The sequence below is a fragment of the Salminus brasiliensis genome, chromosome 2 (assembly GCF_030463535.1).
Source record: "Salminus brasiliensis chromosome 2, fSalBra1.hap2, whole genome shotgun sequence".
Lineage (NCBI taxonomy): Eukaryota > Metazoa > Chordata > Actinopteri > Characiformes > Bryconidae > Salminus > Salminus brasiliensis.
Window position 1 is genome coordinate 57,880,021 of NC_132879.1, and position 27,843 is coordinate 57,907,863.

Below are 27,843 nucleotides of genomic sequence, written 5' to 3' on the forward strand. Positions count from 1 at the left end.
ACAGGCAGTGTGAAAGAGTTCGATGACCTTTTCTCTGGCTCAGGCTCTTCATGGTGCTATTCCATTATAACGCCAGCTTCAAGGTCTATGTCGTCCAAGGATGCGAGTACATGAGCATTCTGGGTATTGTAGTCCAGATAGGCCAAGTCTTTGTACGGTTCCATCGAGCTGGTGTGGTTCACGGTGTGGTTTAGGGAAGTTTCGCTGATGGGGGCCGTGAGTAACGAGAGCTCCAGCTGGTCTATGGTGCTGGTCTGTTGTGGTAGAACATCCTGAGAGGGCGTCATAGAGACGGTTGCCATGGTTTCATCCCCAGACGAGAACGCGGAGATGGCCGCGTGCGGCGTGTCGGAGGACAGGGAGCGCCTGAGCTTGGCCCGAGCGTTCTGAAACCACACCTTACAGAGAGAGAGGAGAAGGTTTAGTCCTTACCTCACATCACATCTCAACCAGGGTCCAGTTCCTTTCAGCTAGGCAGTGTTAGATGTCCTACACTACACTGATTTACACTACATGTCCAAATACTTGTGGACACTCCTTCTAATTAATGCATTCAGCTACTTTAAGCTGCACCCATTGCTGAGACACACAGCTTGTCTAGTCCCTGTAGAGAAATACTGCCAATAGAATAGGACTCTCTGATAAGGAGCTGGTCAAAATCATGAACCTATTGGCTCCATGCTGCCTAATGCCAGGTGTGGGCTAGAGGGGTATAAAGCCCCCCAGCATTGAGGAGCTGTGGAGCAGCGGAAGAGCTGTTTTCTCTGGAATGATGGTGGTGGAGGAGCTCCATCCAGTACTTTTAAATGGGATGAGTTGGGGATGATGAGGTGGTGGGATGGTGATCATCATCCAACATCCTGACCTCACTAACTCCGCTCTTGTTGGTGAATGCAATCAAATCCTCACAGCAATGCTCCTCCAGAATCTAGTAGAAAGTCTTCATCTCTGGACAGTAGAGACAGTTACTCCAACAGAAGCAGGATCAGCTCTTTTTAATACCCTTGATTCCCTTGGTTCTTTGATATTCTGATTAATCACAAGTATAATTAGCATTAAATGCTAGCTGCAAAAATACATGTGTTCCTAATAAACTGTCTGGAGGAGTCCGGGCTTTGTTCTTATAGTATCTCAGAGCAGTTTAGAGAACTTTAGTCTAGAACACGACGAAGAGAGAGACAGAGAGAGACAGACAGAGAGATAGAGAGACAGAGAGAGAGAGAGAGAGCTACGGGGGGGGGGGGGGGGGGGGGGGCGTTGGGGTCAAACTTGGTAAGTTGATTAATTTACGTTAAAAGACAGATGGATCGTGTTCGTTAGCGCGTTGGCTAACATTAACAGCCCTAGTTAAAACACAGTGCGCTGCTAGCAGTGCTGTAAGCGCTGTGTGAGAGCATGGTCGGCTCTGGAATGTGGTCGGTGTGTTTCCTTGTAGGTGGTGTGTGATGCACTGAAGCAGGAATGGCGTTCCTGACGTTGTGGAAAACACAGACTCAGTTTCCAGCTTAGATATCGCTCAGGCAGATTACACATCAACACACACTTTTTTGAACGTTCTAATGTAGAACCATCTACAGAATGTTCTCCACCAATGCGAAGAACCCTTTAACCAGGCAAAGGTCCATTTACACATCCCCGTTTTAACCCCTTAACACTCCCAGGCTTATCACACACTGAGGTGTATTATTCAGTAAGTACAGGCACTTCTGTACAGACTGGTGGCGCTGTTCTCTGCTAATAGACGTGGGTAACGACACTGTTAAGTACACTAACAGCTTTTTAAGGGGTTGAGTCATTGTGAGTCATCATGCTTCTGTTAATAATCATTGTCTTTACTAGGTATCTCTTGGAGAATCCCCTTTTTCAGAGTGACCTGAAGCACTTTAATGCTCTAAATATGTGAAACATCATCAGGCTGGTCATCAAACTTTAAGAAAACCAAGCTTCTCAATGACAATTTAATTATTAATCAGGTTAATTTTTATTAGTGAAAGGGCTTTACTTAGTGAAGGCAGTGCTTCAATATGGACCATGACAGCTCAGAGAAGCATTTGGATGTTTATGTTAATGGTTCTTTACCTGGTTAAAGGGTGGAAAACCTTTTATAGGTGGTTCTATAAAGCACTGAAAATGTTCCACTGTTGTTATGAGCCAAAGAACCCTTTTCCAGTACTGTATCGAACCCATTTTCTCATGAGTTTAGTGTTCTAAACAATGGCTTTATCCCTTTGAACCCTATGCTTATTTTTAAGCTCTATTTTAAGACGTGTTATTCAGTAACTACTACACACTAATATGTAGCCATTGTCATTTAGGGGTGAGGAATTATGGAAGTATGGGCCCACATTCAGGTCTATTAAGGGCTAATATGTAAAGTTATTGTGAGACAACGAAAAAAAACATGATCATATTAAAAACCTAAAAAAGTAACACCAGGGCTTGTTGTCGGCTGTCAGATCAGATGGGTGGAGCTAGATGGGGGAGCTAGAGCACATCAGAAGCGGCATTGCTGCCATACCTGTAAGACTCTCTTAGGTAAGCCGGTGTGGTTGGACAGGCTGATCCAGTCTTTGCCATCAGGATTGTGTTTCTGCGCGAAGTACGCCTCCAAGGCCTTCAGCTGCTCCCTCTGAAAACACGTCCTCATCCTCTTCACACGCCTGTGGGCCCCACCCCTTTGGGCCCTCTCGTCCAGTCGTGGCTCAGGGCTGCTCACAGACTCTTCAGCTTCTCCTGTGAAGGAAACCATGGTAACCGGGATACTTGAGCTGGACCAGCAGACTTTCTGATAATTACAGCTTTACATAGTCTCTCATCAGTGCAGGCCCTAGGCAGATACCTTCCTTATTTTTCCACTTTCATTAGTGACACTCAACTTAGTTCAGCCTAATATTCTCCTGACTCTCATTCTTAACTCTGCATCTCAGTTTGATCAACAGTACGTATTGAGCTAAGCCTCAGTAAATGATCTGCAGCTGAAACTGATTCAATACTGTGTAAGAAGTTTAGTCTGTGGCTCCGCCCCCCTCAGTCTGTTACCTGTTTATTCCCATCTGCAGGTTAGAGCGCCTCCTATCACATGGAGAAAAGGCCTTCCTATTCTCAGACTCCTGACTGTGGAAGGGTTGTGGTGTGGATGGGATTCAAACTTATGACCTCCTGAGTCTTCTGAGAGACAGTTGCTCCACTCAAGAGCTGTGAAGCCATGTACGTTTCTGAGTTTGAGAAAGATGGGAAATTTACTCAGAACTGTAGAAGTTTGTATGCAGTGTAATTTCACAGCTCTAGACCGGCCCTACGGTCTAACTGCTGCTCATCTAGAGTGAGGAGATCATAAGGAGTTCAAATCCCAGCAAGGGCTCAGAGCTCTGTTGTCAAAAACCTCCCAGTCTAGGGAGTCATGTGATGGGGGGGTGCTCTAACCTGCAGATGTGAATAAACAGGTAACAGATTGAGGGGGCGGAGCCACAGGCTAAACCTTTTACACAGTATTGAATCAGTTTCAGCTGCAGATCATTTACTCATGATTTTAAGGCTCAGCTCAATACGTACTGTTGATCAAACTGAGATGCAGGAGTTAAAAATGAGAGTTAGGACAATCTCTGTAATCAGTTACTGCATCAGTAGCTTTACATTGAACAGTTTAATTAACCAGTAAATAGTTTCAATTACTCAGTATCTACTATTAAAGTAATGTGAAAGTTCTGGATTTATGAGTGTGAAGAATTGAAATGTGGCCTCACTGTGGACCCATAACTCAACCCAACTCCCCTGATGATTTAATAATAAGTCATAACTGAGGAATGAATAATCCAGAGTGTTTTTAACTTCCTACCTGTGGTTTCAGGGGAAGGCCCACAGATTGCCAGACTTCTGACATTAGCCTTAAATGGAGGATTTAAGCTCATGTGATCTGAAGGACCATAAATAAACACACTTTTTCTCATTTTCTGTACAATTGAGTTTACTGTCATTACAAAAACATTGTGTGATTATTTCACAATGAATAAAAAACAGTGCAAAATTAAATTAAATATTACATAAAGCTACAAAGACTGACTGTGTCCTTTTCTCTACAGTGTGGTGATGTTTGTTGTGACATTGGCAGTATTAAAAAGTAGCTAGAATTACTTTGGAGGAAGTTTTAGCTCATTTCTGATGTTCTAACTTTTAAGTTTAAATGTATCTAATAATAATTTCCATTGGTTTATGAAAGAGATAAATTACTTCTGGAAAAGACCCTGCATATCATAGACTGCACAGTTTATCACCCCCCTTCTACTAATCATACTGACCACAGGACCAGTGTTGTAGATAGTACAACAGATAGTAAAAAGAATTGAGCCAAGGACCGCCCCCTGTGGTACTCCACAGTGCACAGAGAACACTGGACCGTTGGTTCTATTAGAAAGGCAAGACTGGACCCAGCAGAGAGCTCAGATAAAGCCCTGCAGATGCATGAGAGGTCTGTCAAAGCTCCCCTCAAAAAGCCATGAGTCACCAAGAAGAGCTGTTCAGGTGCAGAGGCGGAGCCTAACTGGATTTCTAATAGACAGACCTGTATCTAGTACCCTCTAAGGTCTTTACCTGGTTGTGAAAAACATTACTTAACATTTCCATTTTATGTAGGAGATAACTGGACAGTTTCTGACCACAAGACCACTGCTGTCCAGATATTAGAGGAGTAGTGGTCCATTCTCAGGGCAGCAGTGACACTGGCATGGTGGTGTTCATGGTAGTGTGTGTATCAGGTAAAGTGCTGCTGCAGGGGTTTTACTCTCGTCAGTCTCACTGCTAGGTTGAGAGCGGGTCCACCATCCAAAAAATCCAGACAAGAGGGAGAAACTGATGAAGGGTTAGAGCAGGGGTGGGGAAGTGAGGGCCAGAGTCCACCAGCGCAGAAAGATGACGCCTCTGCTTCGACCCAACATCTAAACCTGGTCATTGGCTGCTAGGTGAAATCAGGTGTGCTCAAGCAGGAAAGAGATAGAGAGGGGTTTCTGATAAAGTGGCCAGTGGGTGTAAATGGATAGTGAGGTACTTGTTAAGTCGGACCCTAACCTTGAGAGTTGGAATAGAGGGACGGCGATGTTCCATCGGTTTGGTAATGAGATTGACAATACAGGCTCCGCCCCTCAACACAGTACAAGTTACCTGGTAGCAGGGTGACGTCACATTCCTGTGTGGAAAACACACACACACACACACACACACACACACACACACACCAACAACTGAAAAGCTAAAAAAGGCATTCATACTCACACAGCTTTAAAACCCATTATATATATTTACCCAGCCAGCATGCTAATGTGGGGCTCACATGGGTAGAACATGGACTGGGGGGGCATCCAGGTGGGCATGGGCTCTGAGTGGGTGTGTACATGCATTTGGGCTTCCCAAATGGGCCCTGTCTTCACAGCCCACCTTAATCTCACAAAGGTCCCATCTAGGCCCCATGTGCAGTGTACAATCCAGATGGGGGCCATGCTTAACCCCTACAGGTTCCATCATTCACCCTGGTGGGCATCCATATGTGGAGCCAACGTGGAACCCGAGGACAAAACCCTCTGGTTCTCAGCTGGGCCAGACCCCATACGGGCAAATTGTTTGGAAATTTGGAAACTTTGTTTCATTAATATTCATTATATTATAATTTAATAATTATTTTATGATATAACAAGTATTATAATGAGTTATCGAAGTAATAGAATGTGGATTTTGAAACAAAGACTTAAAACAAATATGTTTTAGAGGTTTTATTCAATATTTCAATAACATTTGAGGTCTTTTTTAATAAACCAATTTTTAATAAACTAATTTGGATTGATCTACAGCTTTATTCATCACTGTGCTCTATACTTTCTACAGTTTTATTTATTATATTCATCCTGAACATTTAAATCAGTGAGGTTAGTGAAATAATTGTGCTAAATGATGATGCATCACATTAAAAACACACTACAGAGAATCTAGATAGTAAAATGTAACTGGACCAAGGACCGCCCCCTGTGGTACTCCACAGTGCACAGAGAATGCAGGCGACTGATAGCTGCTTAATGAACCATTAGCTCTATTAGAAAGGCAAGACTGGACCCAGCGGAGAGCTCAGTAATGCCCTGCAGATGCATGAGAGCTCAGGTTCAGAGAAAACAATAAAGGAACCCTGAATCAGCTCCTCTCAAAAAGCCACGAGTCACTAAGAGGAGCTGTATAGGTGCAGAGGCAGAGCCTAACTGGACTTCTAATACTGGTATGGTATTTATGCTCATTAACAGTTACTGCACATCTATCTACACAGCACAGAAATCACAGACCTGGCAGGAAAAGCAGTGAAGGTGAAAGCTCATGTTGCCAGACTTCATGACCAAAGCGGAGGATGGGATTGGTTGAGCGCAGCGGGCACATCGTCCAATGCCAAAGAGACTGCAAAAGGACCAATAAAGAAGAAGTACAGAATTAGAGATGTGGACACTGGTAGCCGGGGCAGACACAGTTAAATCCTTGCCAGTGTAAAGATGCCTCAGGCCTGTGTTTGCACTGGACTAGTCCTGAGAAATGAGGGCTGGAGTACGACTAGGGGTTCAAACCCATGATTTTCTGAATAGATTGGACTTAGTCTCAGTAAATCGGACTAAGTAGATGAAGGTTTTAATAATATGTTAATAACACTCAGGGCTCAGTCCGGGTTCAGTCCGACCATCCCTGCTCTGGACCGAAGGTGTTCTCCTACCTGCAGTAGTCGTGCTGGCAGAAGATGCTGCCGTCCCTGCAGTACAGTGACGAGTGTGTCTGAAGCTCACACTGGCACTGGCTGCAGCGTAAACACGCCCCGTGCCAGGCCTGCCCAGCGGCCAACAGGACGACCCGGTCACTGACTCGCTCTCCACATCCTCCACATATCAGAGGAGCTGCTACGAGTGAGGGCTGCGGGACGAAGAGAGAGAACATCGGTTATTAAAGTCATATTAAAGTAGAGCGTTTTCATCCATCAGTCAAGACAAGCATGCTTTTGAAGTTGTGATGCTAATGTAGCTAACAAGCAATTACAGTGTATGTACACCAATTAGCATGGTTCTAACTGCATGTCTAAATCATCACACATTGTCCTCAAACCTTGTGGAGGTGTTCAGTAATCTCTCAATTCAGCCAACAGCAGTTTAGTCCCGCCCATTCAGCCTACAGCAGTTTAGCCACGCCCATTCAGCCTACAGCAGTTTAGCCCCACCCATTCAGCCTACAGCAGTTTAGTCCCGCCCATTCAGCATACAGCAGTTTAGCCTCACCCATTCAGTCTACAGTGGTTAAGCCCCACCCATTCAGTCTACAGTGGTTAAGCACCACCCATTTAGTCTACAGTGGTTAAGCCCCACCCATTCAGTCTACAGTGGTTAAGCCCCACCCATTCAGCCTACAGTGGTTAAGCCCCACCCATTTAGTCTACAGTGGTTAAGCCCCACCCATTCAGTCTACAGTGGTTAAGCCCCACCCATTCAGCCTACAGTGGTTAAGCCCCACCCATTTAGTCTACAGTGGTTAAGCTCCACCCATTCAGTCTACAGTGGTTAAGCCCCACCCATTTAATCTACAGTGGTTAAGCTCCACCCATTCAGTCTACAGTAGTTTAGTCCCACCCATTCAGCCTGTGTGTGTGTGTGCTGACACTGAAACTGACTGAAACTGAAACTTGTGGTGAGGTTTGTAGACGGGGTCATGCTGATAAACAGGAAACATGTGACCTCCTGGTGTGAGAGATCTGGTTTCAGTCTCAGGACTGCTCACACTGTGGAGAATAAGTGACAGCCACAGCCCCCTACAGTTAGAGAGTGTAACTGACTTTTAGCAGTAAGTTCCAAATCACACTTTGAGCGCCCCCTCATGGACAGCTGTACACGTGCATTTCTGGACAAGCTGAGAGCTCCAGTGTAGAGCTAAAATTTATACATAATGTTGCTTTAAGTGTATTATTATTATTATTATTATTATTATTATTATTATTATTATTATTGAATATATCACACTTATGTATTTTTGGTATTAAAGGACACTTAGGCTGAATACAATTCTACCTAAAGAGAAGATTTAAGACTTCAACAGTAAAGAATATTTAACTGCTCCACAGCTCAATGCTGGGGGGCTTTATACCCCTCTAGCCCACGCCTGGCATTATTAGGCAGCATGGAGCCAATAGGGTCATGGTGTTGATCTGCTCCAGAGAGTCCTATTCTATTGGCAGTACTTTTCTACAGAGACTAGACAAGCTGTGTGTGCATTTGCACATCTGTGTCAGCAATGTGTGCAGCTTAAAGTAGCTAAATGTATTCATTAGAATGGGTGTCCAAACATTTGGACAACATAAGTCTATGGAAGACCAGCCAGGGTTTGAGAACCCCATGGAAGTCAGAGGACAGCCTGCCGTCAGTCTCTAAAGAAGCTTCATTACACCAACAGTCATAGTTAGGATGTCCAGATACTTTTGGACTCCCTGTATTTCAGGACTACAGGCATTGTGTTCAGCAGATGCATTACACTGGGTGTAGAAATGTCATCTCTGATGGAGCCGTCCGACTGGCCTGAAGGCTCTGCCCCGCCCTCGCTGTTGTCATGGAAACCCCTGTACAGCATCTCGTCATGGGTGGCATCCTCTGGAGACAACATCCTGACCCTGAAAGCACAGAAGGGTGTTAGACCCAGCCAGAGAGAGTTCAGGCAGTGGAGCTGAAGATGAGGAGATCTATCCGAAGTGGAGGGAGGTGACGGCTGCAGGAACACGATCCAAAATTACAACAAGAGTGGAGGGAAAACCCCTGAGCCCAGCAGCTTCCGTCAGCGCTGGAGCTGGAGTGGGATCAGATCCTTTCTTTTCTTTTAAAAGATACTGATTTAACATCTCTAAATAATGAATTATTATACTGAGATTTTAGCTTTAATATAATACTGACTTAGTTTCTCAACATTTTCACTTGACAAACATTATAACTTTATATATAACAATAATTACATATTTGTATTAATTCCAAATGGGTTTATTTTCCCATATTTACAACATTTTGACTTATTCTCTCCTAACATAAATGTTTATATTACTAATTTGCTCACATTTTTGACAGGACAGTTAAATCATTATTTATTTTCTCAAAAGTCTGCTTTAGTTTCCAAATAATATTTTTTTCTCCAAAATGTTTGATTTAATCTGTCAAAAACAGAATCTTATTTTTTCAATTTTTTTTCATTGATTATATTAGTTGTACAAAATAAATGACTTTTCTTCTCACATTTTTGACTATAAATAATATCATCTCTTAAAAATATTTTGTCTTAGTATTTCCAAATTATGACCTTTTCTTAACACCTGACAAAAACAAAAACTTATTGTCACATTTTTGTGTAATTCTTCATTTTCTCACATTTAATTAATCCAAATAATTACACAATTTCTCAAAAGTTTGCTTTGATATTCAAATATTTCACTTATTTTGCTTATGTATTACTTATTTCCTAAAGATTTGATGAACTTTTTGTCTTCGGTTATCATTTGAGCTATTAAAAACAAAATTTCAACACATTTTGATACAACTTCAAGAAAATAAGTCTCTTTTAATTTTGACATGCCAGAAACAGAGACGGGACAGGATGCTTTAGGTGCAGCTCCAGAGTGAGAGGAGTGATCTACTGTACAGCGGTCCAGGGACTGAACCACCACCATCCATCAACTAAACCCAGAACAGAGAATCTGGAGATACATGGTAATGACTGAACTGGTTCTGGGGAGAAAGCAGATCCTCTCGCTGACAGACTGGAGCTGAAGTGGAAGCGTTAGTCGAATTCTATTAAAGTGGTATTTGAGTACATGAAACTGAGTAAAAGTGACTAGTTACTTGTTAAACTCGAATATGAGCTCAAAACAGAGGCTCATCAAACCAGCCAGAAATAAGAGAAAGCTGACTCTGATCTCCTCAGTTTTCTATTGATCTTCTCACCGTCCACCTTAACCTGCAGTGACAATCAAATACTTACAACCATCTTCAGCCCCAGACACCCGCAGAGCATTAAAACGATAAATTCAGAATCACGTACCTCTCCAACATCAGCTGCTTATCCTCAGATGCTATTGTTCCTCAGCTTGGCTCTGCTTAACACTGCTCTCTCTCCTCCCGCCGTATTCCCATGAGGCCACAGCTCACCTGTAAACAACACTACCAACAGGTGCGGACACAGCCCATTGGCTGCGGCCTAGAGAGCTGGGCGGAGTCTGGAGCTCACTGAGACAAAGGGTGCGTCCCAAATGGCCAATTAAAAAGGCCCAACTGCCATGTGAGAGGCAGAACCTGCAAATGAGCTCAAAGTCCTTGTAGAGTTCAGCCATGAGAACCAGAGACCACCTGACTATCTGATTCTAATAAAAGACCACCTCAGAATCCTCCTGAGGAGCAAACACCTGCTGCACACCTGACCCTTTAACACCTTTAACTCATCCGTTTGGCCAAGCTTCGAGTTAAATAGGCTCCCCACACCTGCCGTTAGGCACGGTGCCAATAGGTTCATGTTTACTATCTGCTCACAAGCCTTAGATAAGCTGTGTGTGTGCATTTGCACATCTGTGTCAGCAATAGGTGCAACTTAAAGTAGCTGAAGACATTTGTTAAAAGGGTGTCCACAAACTTTTGAACCTTTAGTGTGCATTCATCTTTTATGTATACTTCTCTTCTACTGTGGTGGGCCCTGAGAGCCACTGGGCACAGTGCAGGAACACCCCCTGGACAGGGCACCACACATAGGGGCAGTCTAGGGCAGCCAGCTCGTCTACCATGTGTGTTTTGGGGAGGTGGGAGAAAATCCACACAGACAGACACTGCAGTAAGGATTGAACCCACGACCTCAGACCGCTTTGGCACCTGCTTTTAAATCCAGTATTTCCTAATGGTTAGACTTAAGAGCCCTGGGACCAGATCCTTAAAACATTTTGGACCCCCATGACCCACCAGGACTTGATCAAAACTAGAAGCTTCAGCAACTCTTAAATTACTTCTAAATGGATTCATTTTCCCATATTTACAACATTTTGACTTATTCTCTCCGTACATAGATGTTTATATTTTTACGAATTAGTTAATTACAAATTTTCACTAATTTTGAGGTCTAAATAATTAGTTATTTTCTCAAATGTTTATTATCCAAATAATGATTTGATCTCAAAAAAAAGATGCATATTGTTTAATTCCTTTTTTTTGTTCATATTTCCAAATAATGGTTTATTTTCTAAAAATGTTGCTGTACTCTCTCCAAACTAAACCTTATTTTCTTTCATTTGATTTAATTACAAATTTTCTCACATTTTGACAGGACAGCTAAATTATTATTTATTTTCTCAAACGTTTGCTGTAGTTTTCAAATAATATTCTTCTATATTTCTCAAAACTTTGCTTTGATATCCAAATATTTCTCTTATTTTGCTTATACTTATTTCCTAAGGATTTGGACTTTGATGAACTTATTGTCTTCCGTTAGCATTTGAGCTATTAAAGACAAAAGTTCAACACATTTTGATACAATTTCAAGAACATAAGTGACCCACCAGGACCTGATCAAAACTAGAAGCTTCAGTAGCTCTTAAATAAGCAATTTTTGGACTCTTTTGATTATTTTTGGGCTCTATCTGACACCCTGTGCAAGACACGTCGCAATGCTCATTGCTTTCTTCACTCCGTCCGGCTGCGTGGTTTAAACAGCAGCGCTGCTTGTGAATATATACACTGATGGGCGCGGGGGTCTCGAAATGAGGGGTGTTCAGGTCAGTTTTTGGAGTATTGCTGTGAATCTCGGCAGCAGAAAACACAGCAGGAGCTCCACTGACTGAAAAGAACAGCCTCAGCAGACGTTCTTTGCTATCTTAGCAGTGAATTGTCAACACAGGCGGGTGCAGCCCGATGCTCGTACCCCCCTGTAAGCCCATGCAGATTTTAGTAAATTAGCATGAATATACTGTACATTTTAACACAGCTAATCTATATCTGGAACTACATCATCATCATCCTCATAATGCCAGAGCACAACTATATATACTGTGCTGAGGTGAAAGTAGTTCCGGTTCCTCCAGTGTTCCTCAGCTCAGTGGAGAAGGTTCAGTTTGGGTTTATTGACTATAGGAAGTCCCACCGTCTCCTAAACCACATCCATCTACCAGTTAATGAAGATCTGGAGGAGCTTGGAGAAGTCCAATATATATATATATATATATATATATATATATATATATATATATATACATACACACACACACACATACATGCACATAAATAAATGGTATGAATATATTCATTATTTATTAATATACATATTACAATTTAATTTAATAAATTTTTAGAGAGTCTATTCTTACACAAATGGTTGCAACTGTAACAACTGCAATTTCCCACCTGGGACAAAAGGTATTTCTGATTCTGACATTAGCAACATTAGCCTAGCATCTCCTGTTGTAAACACCAAACATGTCTTGGATGTTCGTCTGAATCCGAGGTCAGAAATCAACCAACCGACAAGAACCCAGTGCAGACCAGTCTCCTCAGAACTGAACTCCTTCAACCTGTGAACGAAGTGTTTATCTTCGGCCCGAAAAATAAACAAATAAAAAAAAGAATTGTTGGTTTATTACAAAAAGTTATTTTATTAACAATAAAAACTCAATTATATACATTTTAAAATACAGTTTTACAACATTCTGTACAAAACCTTGAAACTCAAATGACATTAAAAGCACTCTTAATAAACAGAGGTGCTTTAAAAGGGTTCTTCGAGTGATGCTGTAGAAGAACCACTGTTAGGGCCATGGACCATCTACACGGTAGAGATGTGGGCGTGAAGAGCCTAAGGCTCGAAGACTCTACCACGTACACGGTTCTTCATAGCCCTAACAGTGGTTCTTCTACGGCATCGCTCAAGAATCATTTGAAGGAGGCTGAACAGGTGAGGATCAGTCAGGAAGGGACTACTGACACTACATGAAGAATAAAATCCTGAAAGGTTCATTAGAAGTACCTGCCGACACCTGTCCAGTCGGAGTCACTGCACAGGCCTGCTTATGAAGCCATGAAGACGACTCTGCTGAAGCCACTGATAAAACTACTTGCCTAAAAATTAGCTCACAATTCATAACAGCACTGCTATTATTAATTATTAAATTAACCATATAAGCATCAAATCATGTGTTAATGTTTTGCTCCTCTCATGTTTAGGAGGGTTGAAGCGGTCGTGCAGGAGAGCTGAGATCTACAGTAGCGTCATGTTCTTCACCCGTCTGACTGGTCTGGAGGTTTTGAGGCACAGGGAATGGGGCTGCTCTCAAAACCACTCTCCAGTTCACAGCAGTTTCACTTCACATGTTCTCCACACCACGGATCCGCCGGGCCAGCTGGATGTCACGAGGGTAGAGAGTCACGCGCTTAGCGTGGATGGCACAGAGATTAGCGTCAGAGAAGAGACGCACCAAGAATGCCTCCGCCGCCTGAGAGAGAGAGAGAATAGGGAGCTGTTAATACTTCAACTAAGGGGAAGGGCTGTTTGCTTGTATCCGGCACAGTCACTAATAAAGAGAAAGAGAGAGAGAGAGAGAGAGAGAGAGAGAGAGAGAGAGAGAGAGAGAGAGAGAGAGAGAGAGAGAGAGAGAGAGAGAGAGAGAGAGAGAGAGAGAGAGAGAGAGAGAGAGAGAGCAGAACAAGAAAGTACTGAAAGTACTTTGTAATTACAGATTACTGGTACTGGATGGAGCTCCACCACCATCATCATTCCAGACAACACTGCTCCACAGCTCAATGCTGGGGCCCTTTATACCCCTCAAACCCACGCCTGGCATTATGCTCATTTATCTGCTCTCTGTGTGTATTTGCTTACTTAAAGTAGCTGAATGAGTTCACTAGAAGGTGTGTCCACAAACTTTTGGACATGTAATGTAGGGTTGAAACATGTAAAGCAACATTTCCATGGGAACACACTCATTAGGTGATCAGGAGATGCATGTTGCTGTGCGCAATGGCAGAGCCATGTAAGGTTGGGGGGGGTGTGGTGTAGAAGAGTCTGGAGACAGAAAGTAAAGGGCACCTCCTGCAGGGCCATCAGGGCATAGGCCTGCCACTTCAGGTGCTCCCGACTAAACATCTGACACACCTCCCGCACCTGAGAGAGGGGGGGGGAGAGAGAGAGTTTATATTAATGATCATCTATATTTATTATTGTATTTATTATTGTACTCATTACTGGCATGCCTAGAAAGCTGTACCTAAGGATGCATTGATGCCACGTTTCCCTTTCAATACTTCCAGCAACGTGCCTGAGCCTCAATTTTACAGCACCAACATAAGACTATACATGACTGAATGCACAGGTTTGAAAATGTTCCACAAGAAACACATTAAAATTACAAATAATTACCCAATTCTTATTATTATACTTAAGATATTTAACATGCTGGAAACTACATTAAGTATTTTATTGATTTAGTCATTACATTTACACACACTTTAAGTAAACAGTAGTTGTGGACTGAAATATGTAGAAGCGAGTCTCTGTAGAGAACAGGACTTTATTACACGTAATTTGTAAAGGATGCAAACTTGTGCATCAGACTGTATAATCACTGCTCACACTACACCAGTTTTATTTAGTAAACAAACAATGAATATTAATGTCGTGCTTAACCTTAGCCGGGACTGAGCTAACCAGTCAAAACCTCAAAACCACTGAACCTGGAGATCATGTCTCGAGTCATACCAGACGTGAAAACGGCCCCTTGCGCAGGAGCAGGTCTGTAGACTTCTGATATTTGCGGATTTCCATCAGCGCCCTCATTCCAGGCCGAAATCTCCTCTTCTTCCTCGGCGTTCCCTCTGCCGAGAGATCCAGAGCAGAGGTTAGAACAAAGACAAAACCATGACTGGTGGAAAATAAAGACTTATGGCAGGACAAGCCTTCCAGCCTGGAAAAGAACAGACGTGACATTTCTGTAAGTGGTGGAGCTGTGGTGTCAAATTGCAAAAACACCACATTTATATAGCCACAATATTCTTGTAAATATTATTCTCAAAACTTCTTATTGTGTGAAATATACATTCATACATACACTATCTATATATCTATCTATCTATATTAAAAATGTATTTTATTTATTTATATTACACACACACACACACACACACACACACACACACACTTATTTATTTATATATATATATATATATATATATATATATATATATATATATATATATATATATATATATATATATATATATATATATATATATATATACATACATACACTCAAAAATGGTGATGTCACAAGAGAAGGCAAAAATATTCTTAATTTTAATGGAAGTAAATGTAAATCAAGAGTTTATATCACGTAATTTAGAGCATTTCTGTCGGCTCATCCAGAACTATTTACACAGTGAACAGACTGTGTGGAAGACTCCAAATGTAGCCAAGACGTCTTTGGGGTCTGATTTTTGCTTCTTTAATTGTACACTGAGGAAAACGACAAGTAGCAAGTAACTGAAAGAAATAAGGATGGCACATAAAAAAAACCTAAAGTAAATTAGTTGTTTTTACACATAATAAACCCAAATGCAATAAAACCAGTTGATCTGGACTAATGAGACACATTTAATGAATGAAAGTCAGGTGTCTTGAGATGAACCCCCCTCACCAGTCAGGGTTCATCTCAAAACACCTGGCTCTCACCCGGCTGCGCACCCCTGCCTGGGTTCTCACCTGTAGGCCCACTGGTTCTGCGTCTCCGGGACGTGGAGGCTGGTGGAGGGCGAGGGGGGGACCTCCGCTTCGGGGTGGAGGGCTTCCGCCTGTGAGCTGAAGTATCACGCCGCATGCTTCAGAGGGGTCGGTTCAGAGAGCTTCTGCAGAAAACACATGAAATGCACCATCAGTGAAAGTGTGCAGCAGAGGTGTGGAGTAGTGTAGATGCAGAGGGGGTTGCTGGGATTTGCAGGCAACCAAACCGTTATTTAGGCAATTAGTGAGCTTTAAATGGGAATTCCAGAGATTTACCTAAATTCCTACATTGTTTACTTGTCAGTCATGAAACTAACAATAATAAATAAAAACAACAATAATAAATAAAAACAAAAAATAAGAGTGGAGGTTTGCATTTCTCATTTCCCAAAGTGTCTCAGGCATCAGGCAGCGTCTTCATCACCATTAGGTGAAGAACTTTCTGTGAGGAGCTTTTATTAGAGCTTCAGACGTCTGCTTCCCTTCACCTCCACTGTAGAACTCCAGCTCTGACTGGGGGAGCTTATCTAGAACCTCCACTGTAGAACTCCAGCTCTGGTTATCCAGGTTATCTAGAACCGAGTGTTTCACACATGTACTACTCATTTTAACACTGAACATTTCTATTAAATACAGTTAATATAAGAAAACAGCAGAATGTCCCTGTAAGAGAAGACAGCTGTGCAGGAGATAGCTCAGTATTAACTAATAGAGCTCATCTACTGTAGCAGCCTTTTACCAGAGAAGGTAAAGGGCCTTTCTCAAGGGCCCAACACTAGCAGCTTATTATACAGTGTATTGAGCTTGGGCTGGGAGATATGGTCACAATATTTAAGATAAGACATTTTTCACGATACACAATATTAATCATGATACATGTAATCACAGACTCGGTACATCAGCAGTGACAAACTACTATTCACTGTATACTGAATACAGTCATTTATATTCAACAATTAACCCAGTCTAATTACAACGCTTGTAACGAACCTGGAGCTGATCAGTGCTTATTAAGCACTAACAATATCCTCCATATCTCCAAAAGCAGATTGTGGATCACACTAACTAAATTGATCACGATACAATAAATAAATAAATAAATAAAAATAATTAAATAAATCGTGATATAGCCCAGGCCTATATTGAACCCACAACCCTGTGACCAGTGACCCAGAGCTCTACCCACTGCCATCATATCAGGACATACAGCAGTTTACACACCTGGTACGACCAAAAAAAGCCATATAATATTAATACCATGATACTTCACATTCGCACAATACGGATCACAGTTTTTTCTTTTTTATATATAAATAAAATGAAACTTTTATGGAAATGAAACATTTATTTTTATATTTGTATTTATTTCACCCATCCCTAATCTCATTCTCCACTAACTCGAACCTACGTACACTGAAAAAATAAAGGTGCTACAAAAAGAAAGGTTCTTAAAGCGATTGCATAGAAGAACCACTTTTGGTTCTATATAGTAACTTTTTTCTGTAATAGAGATGTGACCATTAAATTGATAAAGGACATTTGCATCAGGAGCATTTATCACACAGCTGTATGATAAACATGGCTCTTTTTGGAAGCATAAGTGGCTGTTTTATGGCATCACCCCATATGGTGCGCCTTTATTTTTAGGCTGTATCCCAGAGTAGACTAATGATGAGAATAATGAAGGGATGGGGTACACAGTATGACTTACCACCAGAATACAATCAGCCATGCTGGATTATAAATGCTATTTTTTTTTTTTCATTTTTACAATTAAACATTTTTTTTTTTACATTTTATTTCCAAAAAAGTATAAAAAATCCAGAATATTTATTTATAACTTTAATACAATGAAATATTATCATAATATATTATATTGTGAGACTTAAAGGGAGTTGGGAGACATGTCTTTTGGCTAGTAACTTAACACAAATATCTACACACTTATATTAAGGCTAGAAATGCGATATTCCCTCATTAAATACCGTATTTTAGTTTAATATTAATAATATTATTAATAATATTAATAATAATAACAGCCCTTCAGTAGATAGTATATTAGCGTCCCTGCAGTCATAACAAAGCCAGCACCCCGACCGGCGCCCAGTTTACTGCATATCCTGCCCCAACTTCGCTCATATTCATACAAAATACCCCGTTTTTAATCATAAATTAAGGTTAATGTAAGTTTTGATCGTTAAAATGGACAGAAAACAATAGCAGGTCTCACCTTCCGGCGCTGGACGCCCAACTCACACTGCGCTGCCCGGCGAGCCAGGCGCAAATTCAAACGATGCGCCGCGGCCTCGGCCAATCAGCGACCAGCTCGGCCTGCCACGTCACCCACCGGGGGCGTTAACGGCGGAGATTCGGATCCAATCAGCGAGGAGATCTCCCGTGGCGTCATAACACGAAGGCGGAGGCGGAGCTTCTGAGCCTCAGGCTGAATGGAGTTCAGTAGGACGCCGTTGTTTTTATCAGGGGGCTTTAAAACCTCCTACAGTCTCCACCTGACTGCTCATCTACACACTGCTGAGACCCCCCACACACCCACCCACAAGCTGCTGCTGCGGCTCATTATAATCCTCTCAGACCCATAAAATAGAATAAAAGTCTTTAGATAATGTAAATATTGCGGTGAATAGAAATATAATAAAAAGTTATTAATTGTCCCTTATAATGAACATGAAGTCTGGCTTGTGCTCAGAATGTAATAATATTGCATTAAATTGTAATGTGAACTTTTGTTAAAATTCAATTCGAATTTTATTAACATTAAAAATATTTAAATGAAGGAAATGCATCTTAAGGGTTCTCCAGGTTTGGGTTCTCTATTTTTATTTTCTTCAAAAACCTGGAGTAACCAGAACACCCCTGGTCTCGGTGGATATGGCCAGTGTTGTCCTGCAAAGTTTTCTCCTCCAAACACTTAACTGATAAAGACAGGAGAGGAATAGATTCATACACTAATCAGCTAATGTATTATTGCCTAATCATGCTTTTAACTAAGTGTGTGCTGTATGTGTCTCTGTATGTGTGTGTGTGTGTGTGTGTGCGTGTGTGTGTGTGTGTGTGTGTGCAAATTCAACTCCTAATCATCTTTCTATACACTTTAAGGCCAATAAATGTAAGATGTGCATTTGAACAATGCTTGTTCAATCCAGTGAAAATATGATGGGGAGGAGTTGGATCAGAACTTGCTTCTACCTCTGGACTTCTGGTTCTGCAGTGAGGACCATCTTCAAGTGAGTCGGTGCCTGAAATTCTGCTGTTCTGCTGTCCCATATTTAAATAAAAGAACATCATCCAGATCTTCTCACATCAAAGCTTTAATAATCAGCCTGTAATTCCTAATACAGTCAACATTAAACAAACATTTAAAACGAAGTGAAGTGGAGCATTCGGTGAAGTCTTATTGGGTGTCCATCGTCTGAACGGACTCTTCTACGACGTCCAGGGTTAGTGGAGTGACCTTTTTGGTCAGGACTGGAGTTGTGCCCTGTTTATACCTGTAACTGCCCTCTCTAGAGCACAGAAAGAGGACAACACACACGGAAATGATTACACACACAGCCTTACACTAATTATCAACTAATGAACCAACCACTGTAATGTCAATGACAATCATACAACGACTGTATGACTATGGGGCCTATTTATGACTATGAAGCATATTAATAACTATTGGGCCTATTAATGAGTATAGGTCCTATTATTGATTATGGGGCTAATTTATGACTATAGGAGCCTATTAATAACTATGGAGCCTATTAATGACTATGGGGTCTATTTTTGACTATAGGGACTATTATTGACTATGGGGCCTATTGATGACTATAGGGCCTATTAATGACGGGTCTATTACTGATTATGGGGCCTATTAATGACTATGGAGCCTATTATTAATTATGGGGCCTATTATTGACTATAGGGTCTATTAATGACTATGGGGCCTATTATTAATTATGGGGCCTATTATTGATTATAGGGCCTATTAATGACTATAGGGCCTATTATTAATTATGGGGCCTATTATTGACTATAGGGCCTATTAATGACTATGGGGCCTATTATTAATTATGGGGCCTATTATTGACTATAGGGCCTATTAATGACTATGGGGCCTATTATTAATTATGGGGCCTATTATTGACTATAGGGCCTATTAATGACTATGGAGCCTATTAATGACTATGGGGTCTATTTTTGACTATAGGGCCTATTGATGACTATGGGGCCTATTGATGACTATAGGGCCTATTAATGACGGGTCTATTACTGATTATGGGGCCTATTAATGACTATGGAGCCTATTATTAATTATGGGGCCTATTATTGACTATACGGCCTATTAATGACTATGGGGCCTATTATTAATTATGGGGCCTATTATTGACTATAGGGCCTATTAATGACTATGGGGCCTATTATTAATTATGGGGCCTATTAATGACTATAGGGCCTATTAATGACTATGGAGCCTATTAATGACTATGGGGTCTATTTTTGACTATAGGGCCTATTATTGACTATGGGGCCTATTGATGACTATAGGGCCTATTAATGACGGGTCTATTACTGATTATGGGGCCTATTAATGACTATGGAGCCTATTATTAATTATGGGGCCTATTATTGACTATAGGGCCTATTAATAACTATGGGGCCTATTATTAATTATGGGGCCTATTAATGACTATAGGGCCTATTAATGACTGGTCTATTACTGATTATGGGGCCTATTATTGACTATAGGGCCTATTAATGATTATGTAGCCTATTATTTATTATGGGGCCTATTATTGACTATAGGGCCTATTAATGACTATGGGGCCTATTATTTATCATGGGGCCTATTAATGACTATGACCAGGTCTAACAGGTGGATATGCACGTCCATCATCTGCCTCTCACATGTGGTCTAATCGCAGAGAGAGCTGCGGTTGTTCTGAACACTTTATGTGGGTAACATATCTTATAAATCTTATATAAACAAAACTCTTATTACAATCTCTATTCTATTCCCAGAGAACAGCCCCACTCGTTACTCCAGAAGCCCTGAAGTGTTAAGGGGTTGAGACAGGTGTGACACTCACTTCTTGCCCTTCTGCGCAGGCTGGTCGTATCCACGGAGATAATCCACTCCTTTCTCAGTGATCACACACAGGTCCACGTTACTGCCAGAACCCAAATCACAGAAGATCCCCGCGGTTATGGCGTCACACACCAGCTGCTTAGCTTCCTCCAGCTGAGCAGTGCAGGAAACGATGGAAGAGAGAGAGAGATTCAGCAGACTGCAGCAACACTACAGCAGTTATACCATTTACCCTGACACACACACACACACACACACACACACACACACACACACACATTGTGGGACTGTGTAGAACCTCATAATGTAAAGGTCTGATCTCGACTTAAGGCTGATATCATAATATAAACCTTAGTTTTTAAGAATGTCACCAATTATAATTATAAAAATATTATGTATAATAATATTGATGAATTGTAATTTCACTGAAACAAAGTCAGAAACTGTGAAAAGTGTAATTGTAGAGATACTGTCTATAATTTATAACTGTTATAATTTGAGTTTAATGACAAGTTCTTGTGTTCATCAATACAGAATGTGAACTGTCAAATTATTACAATGAAAATATCAAGATTAATATAATTTATTATGCAATACAATACCAATATAATGTATTCATCAATTACTGTGTAACTTATATAATGTCATATTTATTATAATCTCATGTTATTATTACTATTTAAGTATGTAATGTATGTAATTTGATTTATTAAATGATCAAATAATAATTATTATAAAAACAACAACAATAATAATTGTACAGTGTTTAACTGTTATTTTAATAATATTATTATTTTTATTATTATATTAATAATAATAATAATATAATATAATATTAACTGCAAAGTATTTTATGCTAGTTGTACCATGAATGACTGCAAAATATTGTTCTATAAATCTGAATGTAAAGTTATAGTTTGTATTCAGTGCTTAATGTTTAGATAATAAGAACCCCCCACCCCCCAACTACAGCTGAGCTTACTATAGGAAAGTGCCCCATGATTGAAATGATGAGGAAACTGCAGGTTTTACCTCCATGTTAGCCTTGTAGCGGTCCTCAAACACAGAAACGGCTGAAGCTGCTCCAGATCCTGGAAGATATTTACTAAGTCATGCTCCCGACCCCAACACACTCCACTTACAGCACTACTACAGAGCTACTGTGGTCTAACGTCTGACCCATGCTTGGTTCTTTGGCTTCTTCAGTTTCGCACTGGAGCTCATGCAGTCTGAGGCGTTCAGGGATCTCTAATAAATTCCATTATGTGGTTTCTGACAAGGCATGATGCACTGTTATCTAGAACATGGAACAGTGTGAGGCGAGTGTATGATGAATTAGGCATGCAGTTAGGTGGGTAATAACTTTAATAACTCGTTAGCTAGATCAGCCTCGTAGCTCCAGTGAAAAATTAAAGTAGACGCCAAACATGTCTTGGGTGATGGACTATATTTGTTTTGATATTTCAAAAATGGAGACTAAAATCTCTGCAATATAAGACAGAAAGTTTTATAAATAGCAAAAAAGGGTTCTTTGATGTTGAAACCCAATCTCTGGTGCTTTAAATAATCATTTTTACTGTCTAAAAAGGTTAACCATCAATAGGAAGAAGCATTTAACCAGGCAAACTCTTATTTCCAGAGGTGTCGAGTAATGAAGTACAAATACTTCATTACTTTACTACAGTAGAAATGTTGGTTCTCTAAACTTTACTGCAGTAATTCTTTTTTCAGACTTTTTACTTTACTTCTTACATTTTCACCCAATTATCTGAACATTTTAAAAACAGCCTCGTTCCTCCTATTTCATCTCCCTTTGTTTTCATTCCGGCTCGTCATCAATAAAAACCCTCTCCAGATAAATCTCCCCATCCAGAAAGTGTGAGTCTGATCCTGATTGGATGAGAAGTATAAACAGACTCCATTCTGACTCCCTATTGGTTTATAAGAGATCCATCGCACCTGCACACGTCCCGTCCCTCTCCAGCAGCTCACAGCAGACTGTGTCTGTAGTCTAGTATGAAGACTGTGTCCGTGGCAGAGACTCAAGAGAGCTGCAGTGAAACGTCCCGACTGAGCCCCACATTTACACTCCAATAAAGCTTATTGATCACACGCCTCTGAAGTCTGACTTTCTGCAGCTTTACAGAACTTCTAGACAACGACTCCTCATATTTTCCTCCATGAAGCTCATGTTGATGCTCAGTAGAGCTCAGAGACGCTCCTTTAATAGAGCTGATATTACTGAAATGCTTCATTTTCAATGGGCAGATCTGCAGCTGAAGCAGGAGCCTAGTGCAGCCCAACATTTTTAACATCAACATTTTAATAGATCATTCTCCTCATTATGACTTTTAGAGAAATGGGTTTTGGGGAGGGGGGGGGGGTAGTGCACTATAGACCCCTGTGGCGCGGCCTAAGCTTTCGGCCTTTGTTTTCCTTCCATTACTTTTACTTTTCTACTTGAAGTGGTTCTGAAACCAGTACTTTTACACTTTTACTGGAGTAAAAAGCTTCAGTGGATCCTTCAGCTTCTATAGAAGTCTTTTAAACCCTCGTATCTCCACTTACTTTTACCTGAGGAATGAATGTTTTTTGAATTGCTTATTTGAGTGCTCATGAGTCTATATAGAAATATTGCTTTTCCTAAAGAACCCTCGAAGAACCACTTTTGTAGTTGTGAGTGTGGAAGAGCGTGCAGATGAACATACCCATGGTGAGGAAGGGCAGCTTGTCATAGGAGCCGTGGGGGAAGATGCTGTAGAGCTGGGGGCCGTTAACGTCCACTCCACCTACAATCAGAGACGAGCCAATGTGTCCCTGATACCTGGAACACACACAGCACATCGAACCCTCAGCAGCCTGCAGAGAAACTCGAGAGGCCCTTTTCATACAGCTTGAGGTCAGATATTACGACTGCTGGACATGAAGATCGGTCAGATCATTATAGGAAAGGTAGGAGAGACAATATGAGACCTGAAAAGCATCTGCTTCAGTTGCCGGGTCACCGTGACGACGAGAGGAGGACGTCCTGTGCTGAGAGAATGCAGCTCTATGTTGGACGACATCATCTGGGTGGTGACCTCAGCATCTGCAGCAACACCAGCTCCACAGCAGCTGTAAAATCAGAACACACACTATATGGACAAAAGTATTGGGACACACATCAGTGAAAGAACGGGAGGTTCTGAAGAGCTCACTGAACTCCAGCGTGGTTCTGTATGTAATAGGAGCTGCTGCTGGTAGAGCTTAGAGCAAAGAGGGAGCAGCTCCATATTAACAAGCTCCTTTAGGTGGAATAGTGTAGGTGTCCCAATACTTTTGTCCGTTTAGTGTATGACAATAGATCAACTTCTCAAAGGTGTACAGAGCTGGAACCGTCAGTAAACTTCACCTTAGAGCCAATTAGAGTGAAATTAGAACTCAGCAGCTTCCAGTGATATTAAAATCCAAGCTATCCAGTGAAACCAATATAAGAACTTGATAGCTTCCAAATGAGAAACTGGGCCAGCTATGCAGTCCAAGCAAAACTGGAAGAGTTTCTATGCATTACTGTAAACACAGTCCAGATCTGAGAGGTGGTCTGTGAGAGGTGGGCTGTGAAACTGTGATGTTTACTATAGTAAACATCACAGTTTATACTGTTTATACTGAAGAATACGACAGCAAGGTCTGCAGATACCATCATGAGCTGGTATTCACCCAGAACTAGGCCCAGTCTCCAGCCCATATAAATAAAGGCTGCTCACTAGATCTTGGGTGCGATGTAGTGGATCTTCATGCAGTTTTTATCAGCCACAACCATGTCGTCTGTAGCCCTGGTGTCAGCCCCGAGTATCACTCCGTCCTGGTAAAAAGAAACCCACGAATTAACAGACAGAACAGAAACCGGGGGGGGGGGGGGGGGGGGGGTCAGTCCAGGAGGGCTGTTTCCCAGCTCTTAGTTAACTGAAGGAGGTACCGGACCTTGAATACAATCCCAGCGATTGTGGTGCCAGTCTTCCGGGCCTTGGGTGCCTTGTAGCCCTTCTCTGACAAGTTTGCCTCCAACACTGCATTCCTGAGACAGAGAGAAAGTGCAGCAGTTCATTAACCTTTAACCCACAACATACACCAGTCAGCCATAACATTAGTACCACTGACAGGTGAAGTGAAAAACACTGATTATCTTCATCGGTCAAGAGGTGGATCTACATATCAGGCAGCAGGTGAACAGTGGTCAGTTCTTGAAGGTGATGTTGGTGGACAAGCGTAAGAATCTGAGACACTTTGATAAGAAGAACCAAACTGTGAGATTCTAGACAGTGACTGGATCATCAGAACATCTCCACCAAAACATCAGGAGCAGGTCATGTGGGGTGTTCCTGGTATGCAGTACCGGTCAGTACCTAGCAAAAGTGCTCCAAGGAAGGACAACCGGTGAACCGTTGATAGGGTCATGAGCACCATTGATGCACCATTGATGGAGGCCCCGCCCACCTCACAACCTACAGGACTTATTAAAGGATCTGCTGCTAACGTTAGTTAGTCTTGGTGCCACAGATACCACAGCAGGATGCCTTCAGAGGTCTTGTTGAGTCTTAAATGCCTTAAATGGTCAGATCTGTTGTGGCCAAAATGACGTTTTGATATTTAGACTAAGTTTTAGACTAATATCTCTGCAATCTAGGACAAGAGAAGGTTCTAAATAGCACTGAAAAGGGTTCTCTGATGTTGAAACCCAATCTCTGGTGCTATTTTTACTGTCTAAATAGGTTTACAACCAATCGGAAGAATCCTTTAACCAGGTAAAGAACTATTTAAGCATACAAACACTTATTTGAGTTGTCATGAGTCTAAGGTCAGAAATACTGCCTTTCCTTAAGAACCCATGCCTCGAAGGGTCAGATCTGCTGTGGCGGGACAAAGGGGACATACCCAATATTAGGCAGGTGGTTTTATTGTTATGGCTGATCGGTTGATGCTGATTTTGCTAGTGAATACCATCTCAGTTCTCTTTGCTGGTTTTTACTCTTTGATATCCTTCTGATATGATCTAAGTACAGTATTATGATTATGATGATATTCTTCTTCTTATTATGCTTATTTGTGATTAGTCATTTACATATGGTCTCGCTGCTACTATGTAAGTTTTAGAAGTGTACAGTACGGTACAATTTCCATCTGTAAATTAATATGAATTTAATTATTCACATAATTACACACTGTTATATAATAATTTATAATATTATTTACAAAACATGATCTACGTAATCATTAAAATAGTATAAACCATGCCAGGTGTATTCTTCCATGATTAGCACCATGCTAACTGCTTGCACCTACTTATAGAATAAGCAGAATGTTAATTGGTGGCATATTATTACCTAACTCATTAGCATCATGCTAATTAGTGGCATATTCTTCCGTTGTTAATTACACTGACCTACTAATCAAGCAAACTTCACACACCAACCATGTTTTAGCATGTAGACCACATTGATCAGCCAACACACACACACACACACACACCACCACCACCAATAACTAAGCTTCAGTCAAACCCAGAGCCACACCTGGACACCTGAGCCACCTTTACCTGAAGGCTGAGCTGAAGGTCCAGTCTCCAGCTCCAGGTGACTGTATGGGGTTCAGTGTGTAAGTGGGGGATGGTGGCTCACCTGCGCGCGTTCTCAAAGCTAAAGCCTCCATTTGTGATCTCACACTGGGTCGATGGATGCAGCATCTTCTCTTAGGGTCTTCCACGCGTTTCCAGAGAGGCTGAGGTCAACACCGAGGTAAGAGTGGGCCTGAGCTGGACTGTCTGGGCGAGTTCTGGTGAAGGCTGGCGGTGTGTCAGCGATTCAGACGTTTCTCCTTTCACTTTCAGTTTGGGGAACGTGATCAGCTTTGGCCAATCAGACGGAGGCAGCTCCTCAGAGCAACTGCTCGTTCCACCTTAAATTCCTCCACCATTTAAAGTGGAACAGTGAGGTGCACTGAGAAAAGCTTCAATAAAACTTTAATAAAAATCAAGCTTTTTTTTGTTCTAGATATCCACAAAGTTACTTTCAGAGAGCATAATGATGTTCATCCATATTAATTTAAATAATTTGATAAAAATATTCATAATCACTTCAATCAGTGCCATTTACAATATCAATTTGGGTCACAATGCAGTTATTTTTTATAAATTATTTATTTTAAATATTCCCAAATGTGGTGAAACTTTCTACATTAGCTTAATTAAAAATTATATTATATTTTTATTATATCATAGATAATAATATTGTGCCTTCAGTGAGTGCAGTAGTGTGGATTCCCACACAGATATCTGATATATAGCAATATGCAGATTTTAAATGACATTTAACAGAATTGTCTTATATCCCATTTATATTTGTCAAATATTTAAATATATATGACTTGTTTTAAATATGTATGACATACTGTACCTTGGGAATAAATAAATAAATAAATAAATAAATAAATAAATAAACAAATAAATAAATAAATTGTTGTCTCTTTTCAAAACTTTCCTGGTGACTTAAAAAAATTATCTTATTTTTTTTTATTTAAGAAAATTGTTTTTTAAATTCTAGCACAGTATTTTTCTGCCATTCTCAAAATACAAGATGTAGTTGGTGTTTCTGTTCCTCTAACATTGGCAAGAGATGAATTTTTTGTTTGGTATGATGTTGCCTTGAATAATATGTTGCATTTTATTTTATAAGCTCATACTGTGACCCGACTACTCATGGAACTTAGTGTGAGGGCAGTATTGGGTACCATATGGGGTTCTTAAAAAAGAAGAAACGTCTGTATTCCAAGATTTGTGAGACAGTCCACACTTATAAAAAGTACAAAAGGTAGAGTTAAAAAGTGTGGAGAGTTTTAGTGCTGATTCCTTAAGCACAAAAAAGCAGCCTGGCCAGTTCAAGCTGATGACCAAGCTGGATGCTTCCATGTCTGTGTTACCTTCTAGCTCTGCC

General features: G+C 41.0%; 3 protein-coding genes across 3 annotated transcripts; all 3 read right to left on the reverse strand.

The window, feature by feature from the left end:
- Positions 1-49: 49 nt before the first annotated feature.
- On the reverse strand, positions 50-10,156 carry LOC140550186 (LIM/homeobox protein Awh-like). The gene is made up of 7 exons (XM_072674027.1): positions 10,078-10,156; positions 8,530-8,665; positions 6,734-6,927; positions 6,318-6,426; positions 5,062-5,179; positions 2,519-2,733; positions 50-398 (listed from the first exon to the last, which is right to left on the reverse strand). The coding sequence occupies exons 1-7, from the start codon at positions 10,086-10,088 to the stop codon at positions 57-59; spliced, it is 1,125 nt and encodes a 374-aa protein (XP_072530128.1). The 5' UTR covers positions 10,089-10,156; the 3' UTR covers positions 50-56.
- Positions 10,157-13,123: 2,967 nt separating this feature from the next.
- cenpa (histone H3-like centromeric protein A) lies at positions 13,124-15,896 on the reverse strand. The gene is made up of 4 exons (XM_072674029.1): positions 15,763-15,896; positions 14,764-14,879; positions 14,095-14,169; positions 13,124-13,501 (listed from the first exon to the last, which is right to left on the reverse strand). The coding sequence occupies exons 1-4, from the start codon at positions 15,875-15,877 to the stop codon at positions 13,373-13,375; spliced, it is 435 nt and encodes a 144-aa protein (XP_072530130.1). The 5' UTR covers positions 15,878-15,896; the 3' UTR covers positions 13,124-13,372.
- A 3,197-nt stretch (positions 15,897-19,093) lies between these two features.
- On the reverse strand, positions 19,094-26,723 carry psmb10 (proteasome 20S subunit beta 10). The gene is made up of 8 exons (XM_072674030.1): positions 26,533-26,723; positions 24,839-24,932; positions 24,622-24,719; positions 23,849-23,989; positions 23,584-23,699; positions 21,908-21,966; positions 20,877-21,028; positions 19,094-19,304 (listed from the first exon to the last, which is right to left on the reverse strand). Exons 1-8 carry the CDS (start codon positions 26,595-26,597, stop codon positions 19,193-19,195), a joined length of 837 nt encoding a protein of 278 aa, XP_072530131.1. The 5' UTR covers positions 26,598-26,723; the 3' UTR covers positions 19,094-19,192.
- Positions 26,724-27,843: the final 1,120 nt, after the last annotated feature.

Coding starts and splice junctions, on each gene's coding strand:
- LOC140550186 (XM_072674027.1), bottom strand. Junction 6,928..8,529: donor ATGACATTTCTACACCCAGT/GTAATGCATCTG, acceptor TTCGTCCCGCAG/CCCTCACTCGTAGCAGCTCC. Junction 5,180..6,317: donor TTCACTGCTTTTCCTGCCAG/GTCTGTGATTTC, acceptor TTTTCCACACAG/GAATGTGACGTCACCCTGCT.
- cenpa (XM_072674029.1), bottom strand. CDS start 15,877: ATGCGGCGTGATACTTCAGCTCACAGGCGGAAGCCCTCCACCCCGAAG. Junction 14,880..15,762: donor CAGAACCAGTGGGCCTACAG/GTGAGAACCCAG, acceptor ATCTCTCGGCAG/AGGGAACGCCGAGGAAGAAG. Junction 14,170..14,763: donor AGGGGCCGTTTTCACGTCTG/GTATGACTCGAG, acceptor CCCCTCTCTCAG/GTGCGGGAGGTGTGTCAGAT.
- psmb10 (XM_072674030.1), bottom strand. CDS start 26,597: ATGCTGCATCCATCGACCCAGTGTGAGATCACAAATGGAGGCTTTAGC. Junction 23,990..24,621: donor TACATCGCACCCAAGATCTA/GTGAGCAGCCTT, acceptor CTGATTTTACAG/CTGCTGTGGAGCTGGTGTTG. Junction 21,029..21,907: donor GCTACAAGGCTAACATGGAG/GTAAAACCTGCA, acceptor TGCACTGCTCAG/CTGGAGGAAGCTAAGCAGCT.